Source organism: Amblyraja radiata, chromosome 10 (genome assembly GCF_010909765.2).
Source record: "Amblyraja radiata isolate CabotCenter1 chromosome 10, sAmbRad1.1.pri, whole genome shotgun sequence".
Taxonomy (NCBI): Eukaryota; Metazoa; Chordata; class Chondrichthyes; order Rajiformes; family Rajidae; genus Amblyraja; species Amblyraja radiata.
This window is the reverse complement of record NC_045965.1, coordinates 6408307-6430678: the sequence shown is the minus strand read 5'-3', so window position 1 is coordinate 6430678 and position 22372 is coordinate 6408307. Positions and strand designations below refer to the sequence as shown.

Sequence of the window (22372 nt, the reverse complement as noted above, 5' to 3'; positions counted from 1 at the left end):
AAGTATTGCCAAATAAAATGAGTTGGGTGGGAGCAGATCAAGCCATTACTATAAAAGCTCAGTCTGAAGAAGGGTCTCGTCGACCCGAAACGTCATCCATTCCTTCTTTCCAGAGATGCTGCCTGTCGCGCTGTTACTTCAGCATTTTGTGTCTGTCTTCACCATAAACTAAAGGTTGGCTGGCAAACCCATACTCCCAGATTCAGTTTTTTTGAAGATTTTAAAATACCAAATGTTTCAGCTACCCAGTGATATTCAAAACAGTTTAAAAATAGTTTTTAAATGAAAATATAGACGAAAAGGCTACATTACATGCTTGCTATTTTAATACCTGACACTGGAAGTTCACATGGATTTCCCAGTAAGTGCAGGGGTATTATCTAGTGCTACCACCCACCCACCCACACAAAAAGCGGAACAATCACATTAGATTGCATGCATCACATATAAAATTATAAAAGGACTGGACAAGCTAGAAGCAGGTAAAATGTTCCCAATGTTGGGCGAGTCCAGAACCAGGGGCCACAGTCTTAGAATAAAGGGTAGGCCATTTAAGACTGAGGCGAGAAAAAACCTTTTCACCTAGAGAGTTGTGAATTTGTGGAATTCCCTGCAACAGAGGGCAGTGGAGGCCAAATCACTGGATGGATTTAAGAGAGAGTTAGATAGAGCTCTAGGGGCTGGTGGAATCAAGGGATATGGAGACATGATCACAATGAATGGCGGTGCTGGCTCGAAGGGCCGAATGGCCTCCTCCTGCACCCGTTTTCTATGTGTCTATGTTCATTTGCATTGATTCATTGACCTACAAGATCATGTAGAAGTCCTTGCGTTTTTCACATGCACTGGAACAAATCAGCAGGTGTGTGGTTAAATGGTGGCACAGCGTTAGAGTTGCTGCTTTACAGCGCTTGTGGTGCCGGGGAGCCGGGTTCGATCCCGACTACGGGTGCTGTCTGTATGGAATCTGTACGTTCTCCCTGTCACCGCGTGGGCTTTCTCCGACATCTTCGGTTTCCTCCCACACTCTAAAGACGTAAAGGTATGTAGGTTAATTGGCTTGGTGTATGTGTAAAATGTCCCCAGTGTGTATAGGATGGTGTTAATATGCGGGGATAGCTGATCGGCATGGACTCTGTCCCACCGAGATAACAAAATATGGAAGACAACAGTATTTCCATTTTTTTTCCTCTCTTAGTGATTGGAATGCGAATTGTTTCCCAGGTGCCCATAAAAATTGCAGACAGTATTCTAACTTACTATCTGGTCACCCCTAGTTTTGCATATTAGGGAGAATTATTTACTGTCTTGACAAAACATTATATGGAATAGTTTACTTTGTAAAAACTATGAATATTTGCAGCATTGCCATTGTCTGTTTGCGGTGTGTTATCTATGTAATGAGCTATTTTTCGCAACAGTGAGAAGTTTGCCACTCTTGGTGCATAAGAATACCTTGCACCAAGATTCTACTTTGACATTTTGCCTATTATTTTCAATTTACAAAATGAAATGGGTTCCAAAAAATATATATATTTGTAAACCGAGGAATAGCAATATTGGCAATCTGCAGAGTGTGGCATCATTAGACCCGTTTTCCATTGTGATGTAAAGCTTTTAGGAGAAATGGGAAGGAACGTTGGGGAAAAAAAACAAAGCTTAATCTAATTTAATGAAACTGATGTATTCGGGTTCAATGATGGGAAATCATTTTATGCTGATGCTGCAGTTATGATGAGAATTGTGCTTGAATGAAGTGCTAGGCTTCCATCTAATACTGTTAGAGCAGTGCAACACATCTGCTTTCCTTAAGGGTCGGTTTGAGCTCTCACACCCAATTTACATGCCATATGTTTATCGTTTTGAAGACAAAACAGCTGCATGGTGCAACTAAATTGGTAATGAATATAGTAAGCTGTGTTGCCTCTTTTCCTTAACACGTGAATTTGTTAAATGGGCAGATGTTTGGGGATTACCAGTATAAACATTTACTTGCTGTGAATTAGACCATGGAAATTTCTAATGTGGTCTAACCCAAAGATGTGGGTTGCACATAAAGCTTGTTGTGAAGATATGGTTCCTTTGGTGCAATCCGCACTTTCAGCGGCTGAGTTTTGATTAGACTAATGAAAGCATTCTTGCATTCTAATCGGTCACTGAATTTCCATTAATGTACATGATAAACAGCATCTGAAGAAGGGTCTCGACCCAAAACATCACCCATTCCTACTCTCCAGAGATGCTGAGTTACTCCAGCATTTTGTCTATCTTCGGTTTAAACCAGCATCTGCGGTTCCTTCCTACACATGTACATGAACATTTCAGAATAATGTCCCTTTGTTGATTAATGCTGTAGAACTGTTAAACTCGATGCAGAATTTACACTGTTTATATAGCATGTCAACAGGTTTGTATAATACTCCGGTATTGATGAACACAGACTCGTGTAAAAATGAATGTTTCTTGGCTGGCTCAGATTGGAAGGGCCACAGGACCTATATCTGTGCTATAATCCTCTAGAACTCTGACTATTTTTGCACTTTGGCAAAAGGTGTCTGTTTTATTTTAAAACTGAATCGTTCTGTGATAAGTGCCGTACAGTTATTCATTTCAAATTATTTTGAGGGGAATGCTTTGGTTGTTCTGCAAAAAGTGAAGGGAATAGAGGAGTGAAATGGCATGCATTTATAATCCTGTGAGGAATCTAAAATAGAGTTTAAATGTATTTTCGTGATCTTGTGGCAGACTAATAACTTTTTTTTTTTTTAATTGCTGTATGCATCACTGTAAATTGCTGTATATCCAGTACCAGAGCAGGCAGCACTTCTGTAGCACACTGAATTTGATGAGCTTTATTCCAGACCACTACTCCCAAAAATGCTGCTAAAGATGTTGAGTTTATGACTTTGTGATACATAGACAATAGGTGCAGGAGAAGACTATTCGGCCCTTCGAGCCATCACCGCCATTCACCTGCCTTCTCCTTGGTTCCCCTTGATTCCGCTAGCCCTAAGAGCTCTATCTACTCTTGGATGGCCCCTTGAACCATTGTGCCCTGGTCAGGTTGCTCATCCTTCCCCCGGTCCTCCATTCACGAGATCACGTAAGAGCATGGATAGTGATGTATGTGCAGTTCAGTAATATTGCGCTATTTGGAAAGTAGCTTGGAGGTGATCCAATTGATGCCTTTGTCCTTCCATATTATGGAATTTTCATAAGCTGCCACTGTTAAAGAAGCCTGGGTGGGTTGCAGCATAGGATTCTTCAGGTGGTGGGTGGGGTACAGACAGAATGTCCTAAGCATCCTGCTGGGTATTATCATCTTTTGGCTACATTTAAAAAAATTAAATCACTTTGAAATCTCTCTTTGTTTCATTGTATGAGCTGACTGATCAGGATGTGCTAAGAAAAATTGGTTTCTTACCAAAGCTGTGTTTTGCTGCAAGAATTAAGGATTCTGTGCTCTTTGCCCTCTGTGATTTTTGTTCTCTGGTGTTTATCATATTTCCCCCAGGCAGATGTGAAAAGCTTCTGTTGTATATAAGGGATGCACTAACTCCAACTTGGGTTAGGATTTAAAATGAATTGCTCGGGGCGCATTTATAATTTGGATCGACTCAATTTCTACATTCAAACCATGTACACATTATTCCTTGATATGAATTACAATTCTCCAGCTGAGCTCGGCAAATGGGAAAAGATTCAGCTTATAAAATCTAACTGGCAGTTTCAAGGCTTGGGGGAGAAAAACAGCTGATCTGGTGATTCGGATTTTGCGAGCTGAGCACTTCCTGTAATTGAGTACATGAACTGAATGCACAAAATGAATACATCCAAATTATAAATGCACCCTAAAATTTCACTTCTGCTCAAATGGGTTTAGATTTGGTGTAGCTACTATGATGTAGGAAGGAACTGGTTTTGGTTATGCCAATCTGCAAGAAAATCCACTTTCCTTGCATTGGGAAGTCAAATAAGAGTCAAATATGAATAACATCTGGAGTGTTTGACAGCACTGGGCCTGCACTCGCTGGAGTTTAGAAGGATGAGGAGGACCTCATTGAAACTTACCGAATAGTGAAAGGCTTGGATAGAGTGGATGTGGAAAGGATGTTTCCACTAGTGGGAGAATCTTGGAGCAGGGTAGGTCACAGCTTCAGAATTAAAGGACGTTCCTTTAGGAAGGAGATGAGTAATTTCTTTAGCCATAGGGCGGTGAATCTGTGAAATTCTTTGCCACAGAAGGCTGTGGAAGCAAAATCAATGGATATTTTTAAGGCAGAGACCGATGGATTTTTGATTAGTACGAGTGTCAGGGGTTATGGGGAGGGCAGGAGAATGAGGTAGGAGGGAGAGGTATGTTTGAATGGCGGAGTAAACTTAATGGGCCGAATGGCCTAATTCTGCTCCTATCACATGACCTTACAACCAGGATATAAACAGTAAATGGTGGGTGGTTCAGGAATATTGATGAAACAAAGGGACCTTGGATGATCTGTAGTTTCCTGAGAGTGGTGGCACAGATAGATAAGGTGGTGAAGAAGACCTATAACAAGCTTGGCATAATTGGTTGGGGCATAGAAAATAAAATATGGAACAAACTATTACATCTTTACAAAGCACTTGTTAGACTTCACTTGGAGCATTCTGTACAGCTCTGGTCATCACTAGAGGGAGGAAGTGATTGCATTGGAGAGAGTGCAGAGAAGACTCACCAGGATGTTGCCTAGATTGGAGGGCTTAGTTATAGGACCACATTGGGTAGGCTGGGCTCGTTTTCCTGTAAAGTGGAAACATTTTTGTGCCTGATGATAGAGGTACATAAAATTAAAAGAGGCATGAATAGAATAAATGTTTTTATAATTCCATGGCAGGAGTATCAAAAATACAATGGCATAATATCAAGGTGACGGGAGGGAATGGGAAAGCTGTTTTATACAAATTGATGTCTGGAATCTGCTGCCATAGATTATGATGCATCCAGATACAATCAATATGTTTAAAAAAACATTTGGGAACTTAAATAGGCAAGACAAAGAAGGATGCAAACCTAATGTAGGCAAGTAAAATTGTTTAGCTGGGCAGATGGGTAGGCACAGATGTGGGCACAAGAGCACATTTCTATGCTGTTTAGCTCTGATTCAATAACTCTGCCTTACCTCTGCAGCAGGGCTGTGGAGTGGATACCCAAAGCACCCGACTCCGACCTAACCCCTAGGTATAATAATTCTAAATCTGCTATGATGACATCGCACAAGATGGCATTTCATAAGAACTGCATGAATCATCAGGCTACCTTTTAAACCCATGTCCTTAAAGTTTTGAGTCTAATGGTTGTAGCTATGTTATTGTGGCTTTTTTATTGTTTATTCTTGAAAAATAAAACACAATTCATTATGCTAAAAAAAAAATAATTACATATAGGACTATGACAAAATTAAAATTCCATTGAATTAAATAAAAATTATGAAAGCTTTTCTCCAAAATGTATTAAACTAAGGCCACAGGTATGAGCTAAATGGCTAAATTATGACAAATAACATCCTTAAGTGCAATAGAAATTAAAACTAAATGCATAGGTAGTTAAGTTTGCTACAATAGTGCATACCTAAAATGTATTAATAACTTGTCCTGAGGAACAGAATTGTTTCTGCCAGATCCTCTTTCATTAAAGCCCTTAAATCTGATTTAATTATTTTCAGTGCAGAGAACTGTCTCTTCACGCTGACCTGAGTGGGTGGTATGGCTGTTACTATCATAGCTGTAAATGTTACTATTTCTAGATAAGCAGAATTTACTACGATTTCCGTAGTCTCTGAAATTTATGTTGAGATCGGAGTCGGGACTTTTTTACCGAAACAGCAGCACCAAAATTACTCCCGACTCCGAATCGACGACTCTGACTCCACAGCCCTGATTCCACACCTGCAGACCCCTTGGACCCCATGGCTAAGGTAACATGAAAATGACCTGAACTAGCTCTCAGTTGATGCCGTTCCTCCATTTGGAAGCAGCATCGCAAACATTCAGATAACTGATTTATGTAGATCCTGGCTGAAAGTTCCTGTTAAAGGCACCAGCTGAGCCCCCCGGAAGCCAACACAAATGTATAACAGCAATTCCAACTGCCTTGTTTGCCACTTCATCGTGATCAGTTAACTGCGCAATCTTGAGCTTGGCTCCATCTGCACAGAGGTTAGGAAAATTGTAGTGTGGATTGAAGCCCTCAATGAACTAATTCCAGGGAATAAATTTTTTTTCCCTTTCTGTCTCTGTCTTTAAGAAGACCTTTGGGATTTAGGATGAATTGATTCCCTCTCCAATTCATTGGTGTCTGATGAAATGAGTGGGACCCATTACAGATGAGGCAGGAGATGCTGTCAGATTTCAGGCAGGTGGGTTAGCAATACGAGAGACAGCGAGACATTAAAGGCTGGAGTAACTCAGTGGGACAGGCAGCGTCTCTGGAGAGAAGGAATGAATGGGTGACGTTTTGGGTCGAGATTCTTCACTTTGTAGAAGGGTCTCAACCCAAAACGTCACCCATTCCTTCTCTCCAGAGATGCTTCCTGTCCCGCTGAGTTACTCCAGCTTTTTGTGTATATCTTTGGTTTAAACCAGCATCTGCGGTTCCTTCTGACATACGAGAGGCAGTGTTCCTTCTGTCATTTTGCTGAGCTTCTGCATGTTCCCAGCAAAGACACCAGAAGTTGACAGTGTTCCCCAAGTCTTCCTTTCTCCAATTTGATCAATCATGGAATTCCACGCGATGGAAAGGGTGTTGTACTTCTTCCAATGAAGTGCTTTTGAGAATGTACATGGTTTTTTTCCTGTTCCCTTGCTGAGATGTCTTTGTGGAGACTGCCTGTTTTGGAACTCTCGTGATGGGCATGTGAATAATTGGACTTGCTAATTTGAGCTGATTAATTGTAATTTGAACTGCAATGCTGGGGTGTTGGCCTGGGAGAGGATGTTGATATTTGTCCATTTACTGTGGATTTAGAGGATTTTACAGATACTACTTTGGTCTTTGGAGCAGAGAGGACGATGCGTACTCGCACATTGAGCTTTGTGCCAAGTTTCAGGTCTTAATTTTTTAGAGCACTTTCTTCCTCAGGTATTCAAGGGCATGAGAGGAAATACTGAATTTCCCAAAAATCATCCATTTTGCTAGGATCTTGATTTCGATCTTTATTGTCAGGAAGGGGGATGTTTTTGTGTAAAGGGGAAGGTTAGAGGGAATATTTTTGGTTGTGGATGCTTAGTGTAAGGCTCATTCCGCTGTATGCTTCAATAAGCAAAATGTCTAGGGACAGCTTGGCCTCTGAGAAAGCACACACTTAATGTGGTCTATGTCTTACAGCTCAGTGAACGATGTTGCAGTGACGTTAATTCTGTAATGAGGTTGATTTAGGACGAGCTGTTTCCCATTTGCACTACAGATAAACTCCACTCCCGTGCAACAGTTGCTGAAGATGAGCCACTTTGCAGGGAACAATACTCCACTTGCTTCATAACCCTAGTAAGACTTTCAGTTGAATTGTGTGTTGCTTTGGACTATATACCACAGGAGGGATATTGAAGCAATAAAGGATGATGCTGGTACTCTCGGCTGTTTAGTGTGAAGACCAATCCTTTCAACGGGGAAGATTGAGGGAATTCATTAGAGGAATTGAAAGATGAGAGTGAGAGGAAATGGAAACTGACTCCTCTTGAGCGCTCGAGTTCCAGAACACATGGATATAAATTTAAAATTTTGGATAGTAAACAAGAATGCTTTTGTTTTACATGTAGGTGGTGAAATGACAAAGATCACTTTAGTAATTGGAGCTGAGACCAGGTTAATGTTCCAAAAGTGCCTGGTTGTAGGAGAAAAGTGAATAAAAGGATTTGAACAGTATGACATTTCCACCAAGATATTTAGTGTCCATTCATTTTATTCTTGAATTCTTTAAGAAGCAGGACTAACGGGTTGGGTTTGGAGGTGGGAGTGTAGAGAATGAGCATGTGCTCCAAGGGAACAGTGCAGAGACAAAAGTGCTAACCTTGGAAATGCCCATTAGAGAGTGGTGGGAATGATTTATACTTGTTCCAAAGCCCTGCTCTAGTTGTGCCCACAAAAAGGAAGATAGTTTAGTTTAGAGATACAGGCCTTCAGCCCACCGGGTCCGTGCCGACCAGCGATCGCCGCAAATTAACAGTATCCTACACACACAAGACACAATTTTAACATTTACCAAGCCAATTTACCTACAAACCTGTACGTCTTTGGAGTGTGGGTGGAATCCGAAGATCTCGGAGAAAACCCACGTGGTCACGTGGAGAACGTACAGACAGCACCCGTAGTCTGGATCAAACCCAAGGCTCTGGCGCTGTAAGGCAGCAACTTTACTGCTGTGCCACCGTGCTGCCCACTGCAACAAATGAGAATGCTCATTTAAATTTTCCTTGCTGTTCGTGCGATACACAAGCCAAAGTATGAGGGGGGATGCTATTATTTACTTGGCTATCTGCCATTGTAGATGAGGCTTTAATTTTTGTCATATAATGCCTCGGGCAATCTTTGTGATAAAGCAAAATCAAAGTAACTTCATGGAAAAGTCTGGATGGGCACCTTTGTTGTATGCAGGAATATTCGGGATAGCAGCTTTAAAAAGAGAACATAGAAAGACTGGTGTATCAAGTGAGCAGAGGTATCCACGCGGCAACTATGAATGGTGACAAGAGTTCTCTCTCATAATATTCCACGAGATGTAGAAAACCAGATTAAAAAAGATAACATGCCATTTCCTGCAACTTCCTTTCTCCATTATCTCCACCTCTTAGAATTGAATACATAAGCAAAAGTTCACGAAGACACAAAAAATGAAGCTTCAGTCTTAAGAAGGGTCCTGGCCCAAAACGTCATCTGTCCATTTCCCCGAAGAATTATCTGTCCTTTTCTCTCCAACGACACTGCCTGGCCTGCTGAGTTCCTCCAGCAGTTATTTTTTTGCCCGAAGGTTCATTGCCTAGGTGTGAAAAATAGGAATGTGGATGAGATAATGGTGGCTTTGGCTCCTGTAGAATTGTACAGCATTTCTGGATTAGTGAGTGTTTTAGTGGAGAACGTGTAAAAATTGTTCTGTGTTGATGAATTCTGGACTCTTTACAAATCTGAAACTTCAGCGTGCATGGAACTTTGATGACAGACTAACACATTTGCAAGAAATTAAAAAAAAAACCTGATGCTGGAGTGATTCTGTGGGTCAGGCAGCATCTCTGGAGAACATGGATAGGTGAAGTTTTGGGTTGGGACCAACCTTCAGTCTGACCCCCTGAGTTACTCCAGAACTGTGTAAACCAGCATCTGCAGTTCCTTGTTTCTCAATTTTTTAAAATATTCCAAACCATTGGATGATATTTCTGTTAGTGCCCCAAAACTTTTAATTGACTTTTTATAGACATTTCATTGTAATAATGAAATTATACCAAGATAATGGTGGAGTGTGGTGACTCTTTGCTCTATCTACCTCCTGTAAATCTATCACCATTTCTAAATGGTTGAATTTTTGTTTAATATTCTGCACTTTGTATCTACCGCTTTGCTCTACCTAATGTACATGAAGTATAGTTGTGTGCCTCAGGGTTCGGAGCTGGGCCCGTTACTGTTTGCCATCTATTCTACATCAATGATTTGGATGAGAACATACAGGGCAAGATTAGTAAGTTTTTCGATGATACAAAGGTGAGTGATTTTGCAGATAGTGAAGATGGTTGTGAAAGATTGCAGCAGGATCTGGGTCGATTGGCCAGGTGTGCTGAGCAATGGTTGATGGAATTTAATACTGAGAAGTATGAGGTGTTGTATTTTGGGACGTCGAACAAGGGCAGGACCTACACAGTAAATTATAGGTCTCTGGGTAGTGTTGTAGAGCAGAGGGGTCTAGGAGTATAGGTGCATGACTCCTTGAAGGTCGAGTCGCAGGTGGTCAAAAAGGCTTTTGGCACTTTGGCCTTCATCAGTCAGAGTATTGAGTATAGAAGTTGTGAGATCATGTTGCAGTTGTTGTCAGGAGACTTTGGAGAGACTGCATTTGTGTTCAGTTCTGGGCACCATGTTATAGGAAAGATATTGTCAAGCTTGAAAGGATTCAGAAAAGATTTACGAGGATGTTACCAGGACTAGAGGGTGTGAGACTAGAGGGGAGAGGTTGAGTAGGTTGGGTCTCGATTCCATGGGGCGCAGGAGGATGAGGAGGGATCTTATAGAGGTGTACAAAATCATGAGAGGAAAAAAATCGGGTAGATGAACAGAGTCTCTTGCTCAGAGTAGGGGAATCGAGGACCAGAGGACATAGGTTCAATGTGAAGGGGAAAAGATTCAATAGGAATCCGAGGGGTAACTTTTTCACACAAAGGGTGATGGGTGTATGGAACAAGCTGCCAGAGGAGGTAGTTGAGGCTGCGAATATCCCATCATTTGAGGAACAGTTAGACAGGTACATGGAGAGGACAAAATGTGTTGGAAAAGAAAGGTCTCGACCCAAAATATCACCCATTCCTTCTCTCCAGAGATGCTGCCTGTCACGCTGAGTTACTCCAGCATTTTGTGTCTAGGTGGATGGACAGATTTGGAGGGATATGGGCAGGCAAGCGCAGGCAAGTGGGACTAGTATAGCTGGGACATTGTTGGCTGGTGTGGGCGAGTTGGGCCGAAGGGCCTGTTTCCACACTGTTTGAAACAGTGATATGAAATAGTGACTGTAAGAGTCTAAGTCTGAAGAAGGGTTGCTGCCTGACCCGCTGAGTTACTCCAGCACCTTTTCTGTCCTATTGAGTTTGACTTGTATTTATGTATAGTATTATTATTTGATCTGCTTGGCTAGCATGTAAAACAAAACTTTTCACTGTGCCTTGGTACACATGACAATAATAAACCGAAACTTAACTTCCCAGTAAACCGGGCAGGTTTAATGGAAGTACAGGAACTGAAGCCGTAGAGAGTGGAAAGGGAGCACGTGAGCCAGATGCCAAACCAACAAGATCTTCGAATAATTGGATAGCAGATTATCACTGTTTTACTGATTTGAAAGAATTGGCTGTTTGATTATTCATAATCTTTTGAATCATTATATTGTATACTTGCATTGTTTGCTGTACTTTAAGCTCTGAGTTTTTAATTTATTTGATGGCAACACTTCTATGTTTGCCATTTTAATGAAATTAATGCATTCTCACAGATATATTCACCGAGTGTAAGGAAAAATGGCAAGTCACAATATGTTAAACCCTGAAGTATATGTTGTGGTGTATGAGTCTTTTTTTTGCATTCTCAATGTGCAGTCTGTTGAGTTGGGAATTCTACCTCCAGTATCTGCTGCAATTGCCTGAAATATATTTAATATTTAATGAACTGAGTACTGCCGCTGTTATATATGAGATTGCAAGGGAAGGTAAAAAATTATGCAGTAATTTCCAGTGCAGTTTTTGTTACTTGCTAGTTTTAATTGTGACTATTGAGATGTTTTATAATTATTTGGAAGTTTGTGTAAAGGTGGTCGTGGTTGGGTTGACTCTTAATACATGAAGTTATTTTTCTCTGTTCTTTATTGCCTCTAAGCTATGGAGAGGGCTGTGTGATCCAGCTGGAGATTGTCATGGCTCTTGCAGGCCACTGAATAAATAATGGGGGATGGGCAATCTAGTAAAATGGTAGCCTCTACAAATATCTCCTTCTGGAGTAAGATGAGTGACCAGAAAGACACATGAGGGTAGTTACTCAAATAAGAATGGAGGTTCAAAGGTAGTGAAGACAAAATGCTCAGCGGCAAGTGTTTGAAAACTTACCACAGATAGATGCCGGAAACCTGAAATACTTTCTAATTAAAATGTCCTCTCACCTCTGCCGAGTTTCACTGGATAAATATGTTCCTTGTTTAATGATAAAGACCAAGAAGATCCCATCTTTGACAGGTTGGCTGTCACCAATTTTGCTCGGATAATGCAGACAAATATACATCATGGTGACCACCTGAATGAGGGTCACCAATTTTGCACTTTGTTTAAATATAATATGAACTTGAAATATGGATAATTTTGACATGACTTTGTTTATTCTTAGTTTCCTTTGATCAGCTTTGCATTGCATTGTTATAGCTGTTGCAATTTGCCTTTAGGAAAGATGTCAGATATTTGGTTAGGTCAGTAAGTAACAGGAACTCGTGTGTGTGGTACCGGCCTAAGTGAGACTTGTTGAATTTAGTTTTCCAGATGAGGTTTGATGGAAACTTTATTTTTGATTTTTTTTAAATACTGTATCACAACAGCTGCGTTAGTTACTTGATCTCTTGATCATTCTCCTCAAAGCAGACCTGCCGAGAGAAGCTAAGAGTCCCTTAACAGATGCTGATTATAGGGTCATAGAGTCATTGAGCGTGGAAACAGGTCAGCCCAACTTGCCCACACCGGCCAACATCTCTCATCTACACTAGTACCAGGTACCTGCATTTGGCCCATATCCCTCTGAACTTGACGGGTCCCTCTAAATGAAAATGTTGAATATAGGATTTCTTAATCTGGCTGTTCTGTTGTCACTGTTCAATATTGCTTCTGATATCAATTACTTCCTTGGTGATTGAGTTGTAGAGATGGGAAATTTTTGCTTTTGATCACATTTTGGGAACATTTTGTAAACATTTTAGATCTTAGTACAAAATAAACATCTGCTTATGAATAATTTTGCAAACATTCTGAATTTTGGGCTTTTTTATGGGTTGTCAGATGTAAATAAGAGTAATCTTAACATTATCTTCTACTTGTTTTCCAGAATTTTTCATCTTCCCTTTTTCCTCCACCTCTTCTGCTAGAATGTGTTTTATGGTATTGCACCCAGTTTTGACTTCAGATGGTGAGGCGACTTGACCTGGTAGTCTGATCTTGTTCCCCGGACTGTGGTATATTTCAAGATGTGATTTTGTTTCTCTCTCCAACCAAGCCAAGTGACTTGATGTCATTACAGTGACCACATCACTAATGGCGGAGGACTTGTTTAAGTATATTGTGGATTCAATGTGAATGCTGTTGCTTAAAAGTCGAGTGTAAGAAAGTGCACGTTCTGCTTTCAACCGTGCTAATTTATTTTGATTGATCCTTCTTTACCTTCTCTTCTTAAAAACTGTAGCCAATGTTGATTTTCTCTGTACCTCCTTGATTTGCTCTTGCTCTTCATACAATAATATATTGTTAGTGTAGGAAGAAACTGCAGATGCTGGTTTAAACCAAAGGTAGATGCAAAAAGCTGGGATAACTCAGCAGGTCAGACTGCATCTCTGGAGAAAAGGAATGGGTGATGTTTTGGGTTGAGACCCTTCTTCAGACTTTAGTCTTTGCCATTCTAAATCCTGTTTTCTTCTCTGCTCTACCACCACATTCCAATTTTTCTTCATTTTCTTGGTGATTATTTCTATGAATTTTGGTCTGCATATTGCATTCCGCAGGTAAGCGATAAATCAATCGTCACTGACCTAGAAATCTGCTATTACGATCTAATACTTTGCATGCCAAGCACTATTTGCAGTGAGCCTTGAATCCTGGGGGGAGGGGGAGGGGGAGGGGGGGGGGGAATGCCCATCAACCTGCTGAAAGGGCAACTGCACCAATGAATTTTCGCAACAAGTGAGAAGTAAAAAGCTAAATTTTAGTAATATTTTAAACATTTTGTGGTGTGCAAAAATAACGATTGGCACATTTTTGGTGTGAAACGGTTGAAATTTAAACGTAAAAATGAGCATTTTAAAAGCCATTGTTTTTAAATTAAATTAAAAATTACATGTAAATTTAGTTATTGGGGTTACTGAAGTTATTTAATTGCTGTGGCTTGGGTGGCAGTTTAGAAACTTGCTTCCAGCACTTGTTACAAATCAGGGTAGTTCACTGGAATAGTTGGTAACCATCTGTGGTTCTCACACCGATTTCTGAAGATCCTGTTGGAAATGGTCTCAAAACAATGCATGCTGGTGAAGGAGCAGGAAATCAGGGACAACAATTTCTGGATTTCGCCATCTTAATTGCATATTTGGGATGTTGTACTTTTAATTGCAAATAAGAATAGTGAATGCTGACAGCTTCATTGTAGCTGCAAGTCTGGGTCATTCATTTACTCTCTATGGGTTAGCTCTGTTTACTTTGAAGAAGAAAATACCATTCACTCTTTAAACAAGACCCAAGCCGTAGTAAGTTTAAAAAATAAATAAATAAATAAAATGATTACATATCAAATGAATCATTAAATAATATTGGAGTTAATGTTAAGGATGTAAATGTGTTGACTCTAAATAGAGCCGAATTGGATAAGAATCAGAATGTGCGATATTTACTACAATCAATTCTTATAAAAGAACAGTACTGCTGACTAGCTTAGTTTTATTTAATAAAAAACCAATTGAGGTTCAAAATATCTCAACTGTAAGATAACGCTGCCAGCAAATAATGTCCTGTCTTGGAACAATTAGCATTCTGTTCTTAATATGAAATGTGAGGGTAATTGTATATCAGCAACTTGGTTAGAAACAATTTCTAAACAGCTCAGTACAAAAGACATGATACTACCTCGTGTTCCATCTGGTAACGTGTGCTCTGAAAATCCATTAGTGAATGCCAAGTCTGGCCATAGCCCCCTAATTGCACCACTGCTACACCCCCTCCATTTCCTGTAGCAAATTGTAAGGCCAAAGATAAGGTGGTGGTGGGTGTATTGAACAAGATGCCAGAGGAGGTAGTTGGGGCTGGGACTATCCCAACTATTAAGAAACAATTAGACTGGTACATGGATAGGACAGGTTCGGAGGGATATGGACCAAACGCATGCAGGTGGGACTAGTGTAGCTGGGGCATGTTGGCCAGTGTGGGAAAGTTGTGCTGAGGGGCCTGCTTCTGCACTGTATCACTCTATAATGACAAAGCATGTTGGTGCATGAGTCATCTAATGAAGTGTTACAGAGTTTACATGTTAGGACAAAACCTTGTGGAGTGTTTTGCAAATATTTTTCCAACTGAGCTATAACAAACACACTGGGAGTTATAATGGCACAAACCATTGAATTTCTGCACCCTTGTTCTGCTAGGTTCTGAGGCTTAAGATGCTGAGATGTAAACTTGTCACGGACCATGCTTGCTGGGAAGAGAAACGGCACCATTAGATGTAGATAAAACGCGAGGACAGAAACATTACACTTTTAAGAAGAGAGAGGGTGAGAAGAGGACACGTTTCTAGCATAACGAGCTTACAAAAGGGTCTGTTTGGTTTAACAGCTTCCAAGTGTGTGAGGAGAACAGTCAATTTAGTAGGTGAAAAGACTGTGACATAGACTGTGACGAGCTTCCAGAACCATGCAAAAAGGAATTGTGGTAATTGGGCACAGATTTATTTCTCTTGTAAGAGGATCTTGTACTGTGGCAGTGAGTATATCGAGTATAAATGTCCCAATTTTGAACTCATTCCTGTTTTGAGATATCAGATAAAAATCAGCTCTCCCTCTTAATTACTGTCTAGTGACCCCCTATTGGAAAATTCCTACGTGGACAGGCTTAGATTCAGCTGTGGTACTGCAGGTCAAATAGAGGGCTGGGTTCCAATGTGAATGCTGACACGTAAACTGCTGCAAAGAACTATTTCCAAGGAATTGGGACACTCCTGGGGGAAAATATGGGAAGATTGTAGGATGTAGTTGCCAAGTAGAAAGGACGTGGAAGGTGTGAATAGAAAGCATTGGGTGTGAGAGAACAGAATTGATCTGATGTGGAGGAAGGTTTAAACCATGCAGATGCTGGTTTAAACCGAAGATAGACACAAAAAGCTGGAGTAACTCACCGGGTCAAACAGCATGTCTAGAGATAAGGAATAGGTGACATTTCGGGTTGAGACCCTGACCCAAAACATCACCTAGTCCTTTTCTCTCAAGATGTTGTCTGACCCGCTGAGTTACCCCAGCTATTTGTGTCTATCTTGAATTTAATTGATTCGCACCAAGTCTAACCTTTGCTAACAGAGGAACAGTGAAGTCTGTCAATTACAGTTTGAACCTGAATGTTGGTTTTATTTCTTGCAGAGTGCAGCAGCGGCACCAAGTCCAGTGCTTGGAAACATTCCACCCAGTGACGGGGTACCAGGCCCTATTCCTCCGGGATTTTTTCAGGTAACAAAAAAGTTGTCTTATCCTAATTGTTTTGTCCCATTTATGCCGGATTTAACAAAACCTGTTTGTGTTATAAAATACTATTTTGCTGAAAAAGTGTTATTTGTTTCTTTGAAGAGTTTACTATGGTTGGGGAAAGTTATGGGTGATTTAAAGCTCACTCAAAGTGTCTTCAATCGGTTGATCCAGTTTTATGGTGTCTGTGATTGAGTGGGTGAGCCATGCACCATTACATTTCGTAGGCTGAGAGTCGAGATTCAAATGGGCAGCTAAAAATGGCAGGCAGATGGAAAAACAAAGTTTCCTTCTCGGTTGAGTGTTCTCAATATCCAAATTTTGGTCTGCTTGCAGTGCTTTTTAATCTTATTTTTATCTTTGGTCGTTGTAAGTTTTGTTTGAAGATCTGAAATATTTGCCTGGTTGAAGGTGCCTGGAATAGCTTGAGATGTCCAGCAGGCAGCCTGACAACAATCTGATTTCTGTCCACTAATTCCTCATTGGAGTCTTGTATCAGGGGATGGTGCTGATGAAGCAGAGTGTGAGGCCCCTGCCATCTTATTAATGATTAGTGTTTCCTTTATTAAATGCTTTAAAAAAAATAAGCTGTGGTAACACTTTATAATTTCAAAATGTCCCCTAAACCCTTTACAACCAATTAAGTGCATGCAAAGATCAATTGCCATTGAAACATCCAAAGGTATTAATATAGAGGTCTTTACACTGAAAATCAGTCAGAATCATGCACATAGAAATAGGACTGACCAGCTCACTGAGTCTGTGGCAATGAAATACCCATTGATAAAAATCTTAAATAATCTCTCTTTCTTCTTGCGTTCCCATCAATTGTTCAAGTTCAAGTGAGTTTATTGTCATGTGTCCCAGTATAGGACAATGAAATTCTTGCTTTGCTTCAGCACACAGAACATAGTAGGCATTTACTACAAAACAGATAAGTGTGTCCATATGCCATAATATAAATATATACACACATGAATACAATGAACACACACACACACACACACACACACACACACACACACACACACACACACACACACACACAATTGCCCTCAGATTCGACCTCTCACTTGCACACTAAGGGGCAATTTGCAGTGGCCTGTTAACTTTGCTCCTGCTATCTTTGGGATGAAGAAATCAGACCATGTGGGAAGAAACTAGAGCGTCCAGAGAAAACTGAATTGGGCACAGGAAATATGTGCACGCTCCATACAGACGGCCCTTGAGGTCAGGAATGAACCCGGGTTCCTGGAGTTGTGGAACCGCAGCTCAGTTAACTGCACCGCCGTTACACAAGAAAATGTAGGAGCATTTTGCAGGAGCATTATTGAAGAAAATTGATCCAGGGTCTTATGAAATTGGGGCAAGTGGTCAGAGAGGTAGATTTAAAGGCACATCTCAGAACTTGATTCCTTGACAGCTGAAGACATAGATTCCAATGATGGAGTTGTGAAAAGCTGATCATTGCCAAAATTAGAGTGGGACAGATGGCACAAGAGATTATAGGGATAATGATGGGCAAGGCTATGGAGGAATTAAAAAATGAATGTTTAATTTCAAAATTAATTTTGAGTAAGTCAGTCAACACTGGGTCAATGGTGAATCCAGCTTAGCAAATGTTTAGACGGAGGCAGCAACATTTTAGATTCCATCAAATTTACGGTAAGTATGCTGGCCAGAAGAGTGGTGATTGTCACAGATGCAAGCAGCAAGGGTGAGAGTTTGATAGGCTAGCCAAGCTGAGGAAAGGATGGAGATCAGGAAACATGATATTGACAATAACATGGATGTGCAGTGTGATGCTCATCTCGAGATTAAACAGAAAACAAAGACTGCAGACAATCTTATTCCATTTTTGTTATTTGCCAGGAAAATGGACGAAGCCATTAGCAAAGGGAGGGGTTTGCAATTCCGATACGAAGACAATGGGATAGATTTTCCAAGATAATACTGTTCTGTGTTCTTGAATGGAAAGATTTGCATATCCATCATAAGAGAAGATACTTCTTGCATTGATTCCTCTACAATCCAGACCATCATCTGCCATTTCTACGTACCAACCACAAATTGAGTCATAGAATCAAAAGAAGGGATTGCTTTCTTCAAGAAATAGTTTTGTTCATTGAATTTGGAACTCGTAGTTGAATTGGCATCAGGATTGAGAGTATTTTGCTAGATTTAGTATTTGCCCTAGCTCAACCTGTGTTTGAGTTTACCCAAATTTCTATTATGTTTTCGAACATATGTCATGTAACAACAATTAGGAATTGGCCATTTGTCCCTCCAACCTTGCTCTGTTATTCAACTTAGTTTATACTTATTCCCCAGCCTTGTCCCCATACCCTTTGATTCCTTTGATATCAGCTTCTTGTCTGTCAGCCCTTCTGTTTTAACATTCTCAACTTTGTTTTAAATTCCATCTTAACTTTGCCCTCATGTCTCATTCTATCTTCCCAGCCCCACTAATCTCATGCCCATGTTCACCTCCAATTCTGGCCTTTGAGCAATGGTCTGCCAATTCCTTGGTCTGCCGTTCAAAGCCACCTCAGAGGTTCCAAGCTCTGACATTTTCTCCTTAACTCCCTCTCTCTCATCATATTTTAAGGCACTAATTTAAAATTAGGGTAACTTGTCATTGGTTCTCCGCACTGACTTGTTCATAATTTGGTCCTGAGAACTGCCTTGGGATGTTTTACATTGTTTTAAAATTATGTTGCCTGTTGGCTTTGTTTCTGTTGGTCACTACTGCTCTAAAATGTTGTCAAGTAGCTGAGTTTATAAAAACAAATAAAAATGGGAATGCTGGAAATCTAAAATATGATCAGCAAATGCTGGCAATACTCAGCAGGTCAGGCGGTTCCTGTGGGAAGAGAACCGTTAACCTTCCAGGTTTCAGGTTTGATCCTGACACGTTAACTTTGTTTCTCTTCCCACAGATGCAGCCTGACCCTGCTGAGTATTACCAGTGTTTTATGTTGTCATTGTAGCTGAGTTAGTAGATGAGTCTTGAGTCTGGTGTGAAAAAGCTTTATAGACGGGGTAATTCTAGAATGGATTCTGGTGGTGTTACTGATCTCTGTCCCGGAGTAGGGAGGAGAAATAAAACCTGAGGAATATGGTAACCCTTTATTGGCGTCTGTTGGAAGTTGGCACATTTTGATGATCATATCTGGTGGGCTTGGACATAGGACCCTTGCATTCCATCAACTTTATAGTGCTCTGTAGGAGTTCCTTTCCCGAATGGGCTATTACAGAGCAGCAAATGTCCAAACAGCAATATTCTTTTGTACCTCAGCATCCTTGAATGATAATCTGCTGGCTCTTTGAAAGGGTCTCACCCCATAGCCATGCATGAGTTTCACGACACATTCCTCTCTGAAAGTTACTATTAATTCAGTATTCATGAACACTTTGGACAATACAATCTAGATCAGTGTTGATTTAAAACAATCCAGCGCATCCCTGATGGTTTTAAGCCGGAGACTTCTAATTAAGGTTCTGCTTGCAATTCGAAACAGCTGCCTGTTTCCTATATGAAAGTATTTTGCAATTTTGAACCCTGTTCTAACTTTGGGTTTAACAAGAACAATCTCAGATTTTTAGTCTCGTTCTGCTAGGTCTATTCACTCTCATTGAGGCTTTGACAATCAGAAAGGGGGAAGGAAAGACCTGAACTGATTGTGAAACATATACATTGGCTACAGTAGAATGGATGGTAAAGATTGCTTGCTTTTCTTGTAAATTGAAAATTTGAATGGGGTTATCATTGTATAGCTTTTAGCTGCATTGGCCCAGCGATGGTTAAAGTAATAGGTGTTGCTTGTTGTGGAGAGCATCCGTTCAGAACCTCAGGAGGGGATTTTATAACAAACATGCTGTCAACTCACCAGAGACCAAGTTTAAATAGGGTCACATAATGGAAAAGGAAAAATGACATTCATCACAAAGCCAGCAGGCAGACAAGTTAATTATGCAAGCACAGGAAATATGTAAATAGGTATTAGTCTCACACAGGGTCAGAAACTCTGCTTGTCCCAGACCGGGACCAGCAGAGATTATTCTTCAAAGTTTGAGCTAATGGACTTGAAATCATGGACAGGAAAAAAAAATTCTCCAGGGTCCAAATGAGATTAAATACTTGCAGCTCTACCATGGATGGATGGCATTACTACATTTCAAGGGGATTTGTTTTTCAAAAGTACTTCATTGGTTATAAATAACTTAGAGACATCGAGAATGCATGAAGTGCTAAATATGAATGCAGATTCTGTATTTTGCATTGTATCCCTTAGAAAATGGCCTAGAACTTTTAGAGATCTTTGCAACAAATGACAGAGCAACAATTAAGTAAATATCAACAAAATGACATGTAACGCACTGTGAAATAGAATTCTTGGTGTGCATTAAATATTTTGTCTTTTTTTAATGTTATAGACAAACATAAATTAGCAAGTGGGAAACATGTTGGTTTAGTATGTTTTGTTTTCCCTATATTTGTGTTTCAACATTAAATAAAACATGATTATTGTCACAATTGAAGGGGAGGCCAGTTGTGCTCTTGGTCTTTAACTGTTTAATAGTACGCATGCATCTTGGAACAAAGGGAATTTGCTGCTTCCCTATTCAGCCTTTGAATACTTTCCTGAAAACTGTTCCCAGAAACATTACGAGGAATTCTCCTTGGCTGATATGGCAAAAAGAGTGATCATAAATGACTTTGAGAAGTGGGGGGTTTTTTCCCACATGAATGTCATCTCAATGTTTCTCACTGCATGGTGAACAATGTGTACAACAAAGAGTGCAACTTTAGTTTCTCATCATGATGGCGACCAGTATACAATCCGATCAGCACTGGTAGCATTTTGGTAATCAGCGTGAGAGTCGATGATAAATGTTGGCAAGATATCTAGTAGTAAATAATGAAGCTAGGTGAACTTACCCCTGGCCCACGGTTTAAATCTCGTGTTTGCATACTACCTGTCCACTCTTCCCATTAGAATTTCCTATGTCTATAATTGTAATGGGTTCAATGTATATTATGGCATTGCAATTACATTTGACTGCCAATGGAGATGCTGCAGCATTACCAGATTATCGTTAAGTATGGATAATTTACATGTGGCACTCATTATTCCTACAGCGAGAACAATTTTAAATAAAGCTTTTTAAAATGAGGATGTTATTACTTGTGAATACGCTGATCTTTAATAGTTCTGTCCTCTTACAATACCTTCCCATATGAAGATGCTTGTTGGCGTTTCCTGCACAATCACAGAACATTCACTGGTGTAGGTTCTCATTGCTGCTGTGGGTCTTGAGTAGTCAAAGAGGGCATCTTGCGAATTTAATCCTCAAGGCCATTGCAAATGGAATACCCGAGACATAATGTCAGTGTGGAGTCAAACCAAGGATATTTTGAATGTCAGGGTAACAAACAACAAAAGGTGGTGCATTTATTCTGAGCTGTTCTGGGCACTGAAAAGATAGATGTGCCTTTTGAAGATTTTATCTTTAACATTTTTAGTACCAGAAACAGAGGCACAGATGTTTCACCCGTGTATGGGAGAGATCCGAATTGTTACTGTTCTTACAATTTGGCACCACTGACATTCTGTCAGCATATGCCACAGGACAGCACAGTGGTAGAATTGTTGCCTTAGAGGCAGAGACCAGGATTTCATGGGTGCTGTATGTATATAGCTTGTACATTCTCCCCGTAACTGTGTGGGTTTTCTCCGGGTGCTCTGGTTTCCTCCCACATTCCAAAGACGTGCAGGTTTGAAGGTTAATTTGCTTCCATGACTTGTCCCCAGTGTGTAGGATAGACCTAGTGCACGGGTAATTGTTGGTTGCCGTGGACTCAGTGGGCCAAAGGACCTGTTCCCACACTGTATCTCTAAACTGGGCTGTCCTGTATCACTTCACTTAAAAGAACATTAATAAGTTCAGATAATCAGAATTGGCTGGCCATTCAACCACACGCTGGCGTTGCAGACCATTTGATTTCAGCTAATACCTTTGTTGCATAGATACATCATCCAACAGTTTAATTCCATCTCTAAATGATCAGAACTAAAATCCATGTTGACTTCCTCTTTCCCTTGCCCATTCCACCCCACCCACTCAAACTAAGTAAATGGTAAGTTGTAGCATTCCCTACTTTGAATTATCTTGCCGCC

At 40.4% G+C, this 22372-nt stretch overlaps 1 protein-coding gene across 8 annotated transcripts in view; it reads left to right on the top strand.

Moving 5' to 3' along the window:
* The window catches only part of ssbp3 (single stranded DNA binding protein 3), a 172226-nt gene that overhangs the window by 104064 nt on the left and 45790 nt on the right, over positions 1–22372 (top strand). For all 8 annotated transcript variants that reach the window (XM_033027917.1, XM_033027924.1, XM_033027921.1 and 5 more), the window contains exon 5: positions 16089–16175. In XM_033027917.1, the coding sequence (XP_032883808.1) occupies positions 16089–16175 (87 nt within the window). The remainder of the gene's footprint in view (positions 1–16088; positions 16176–22372) is intronic.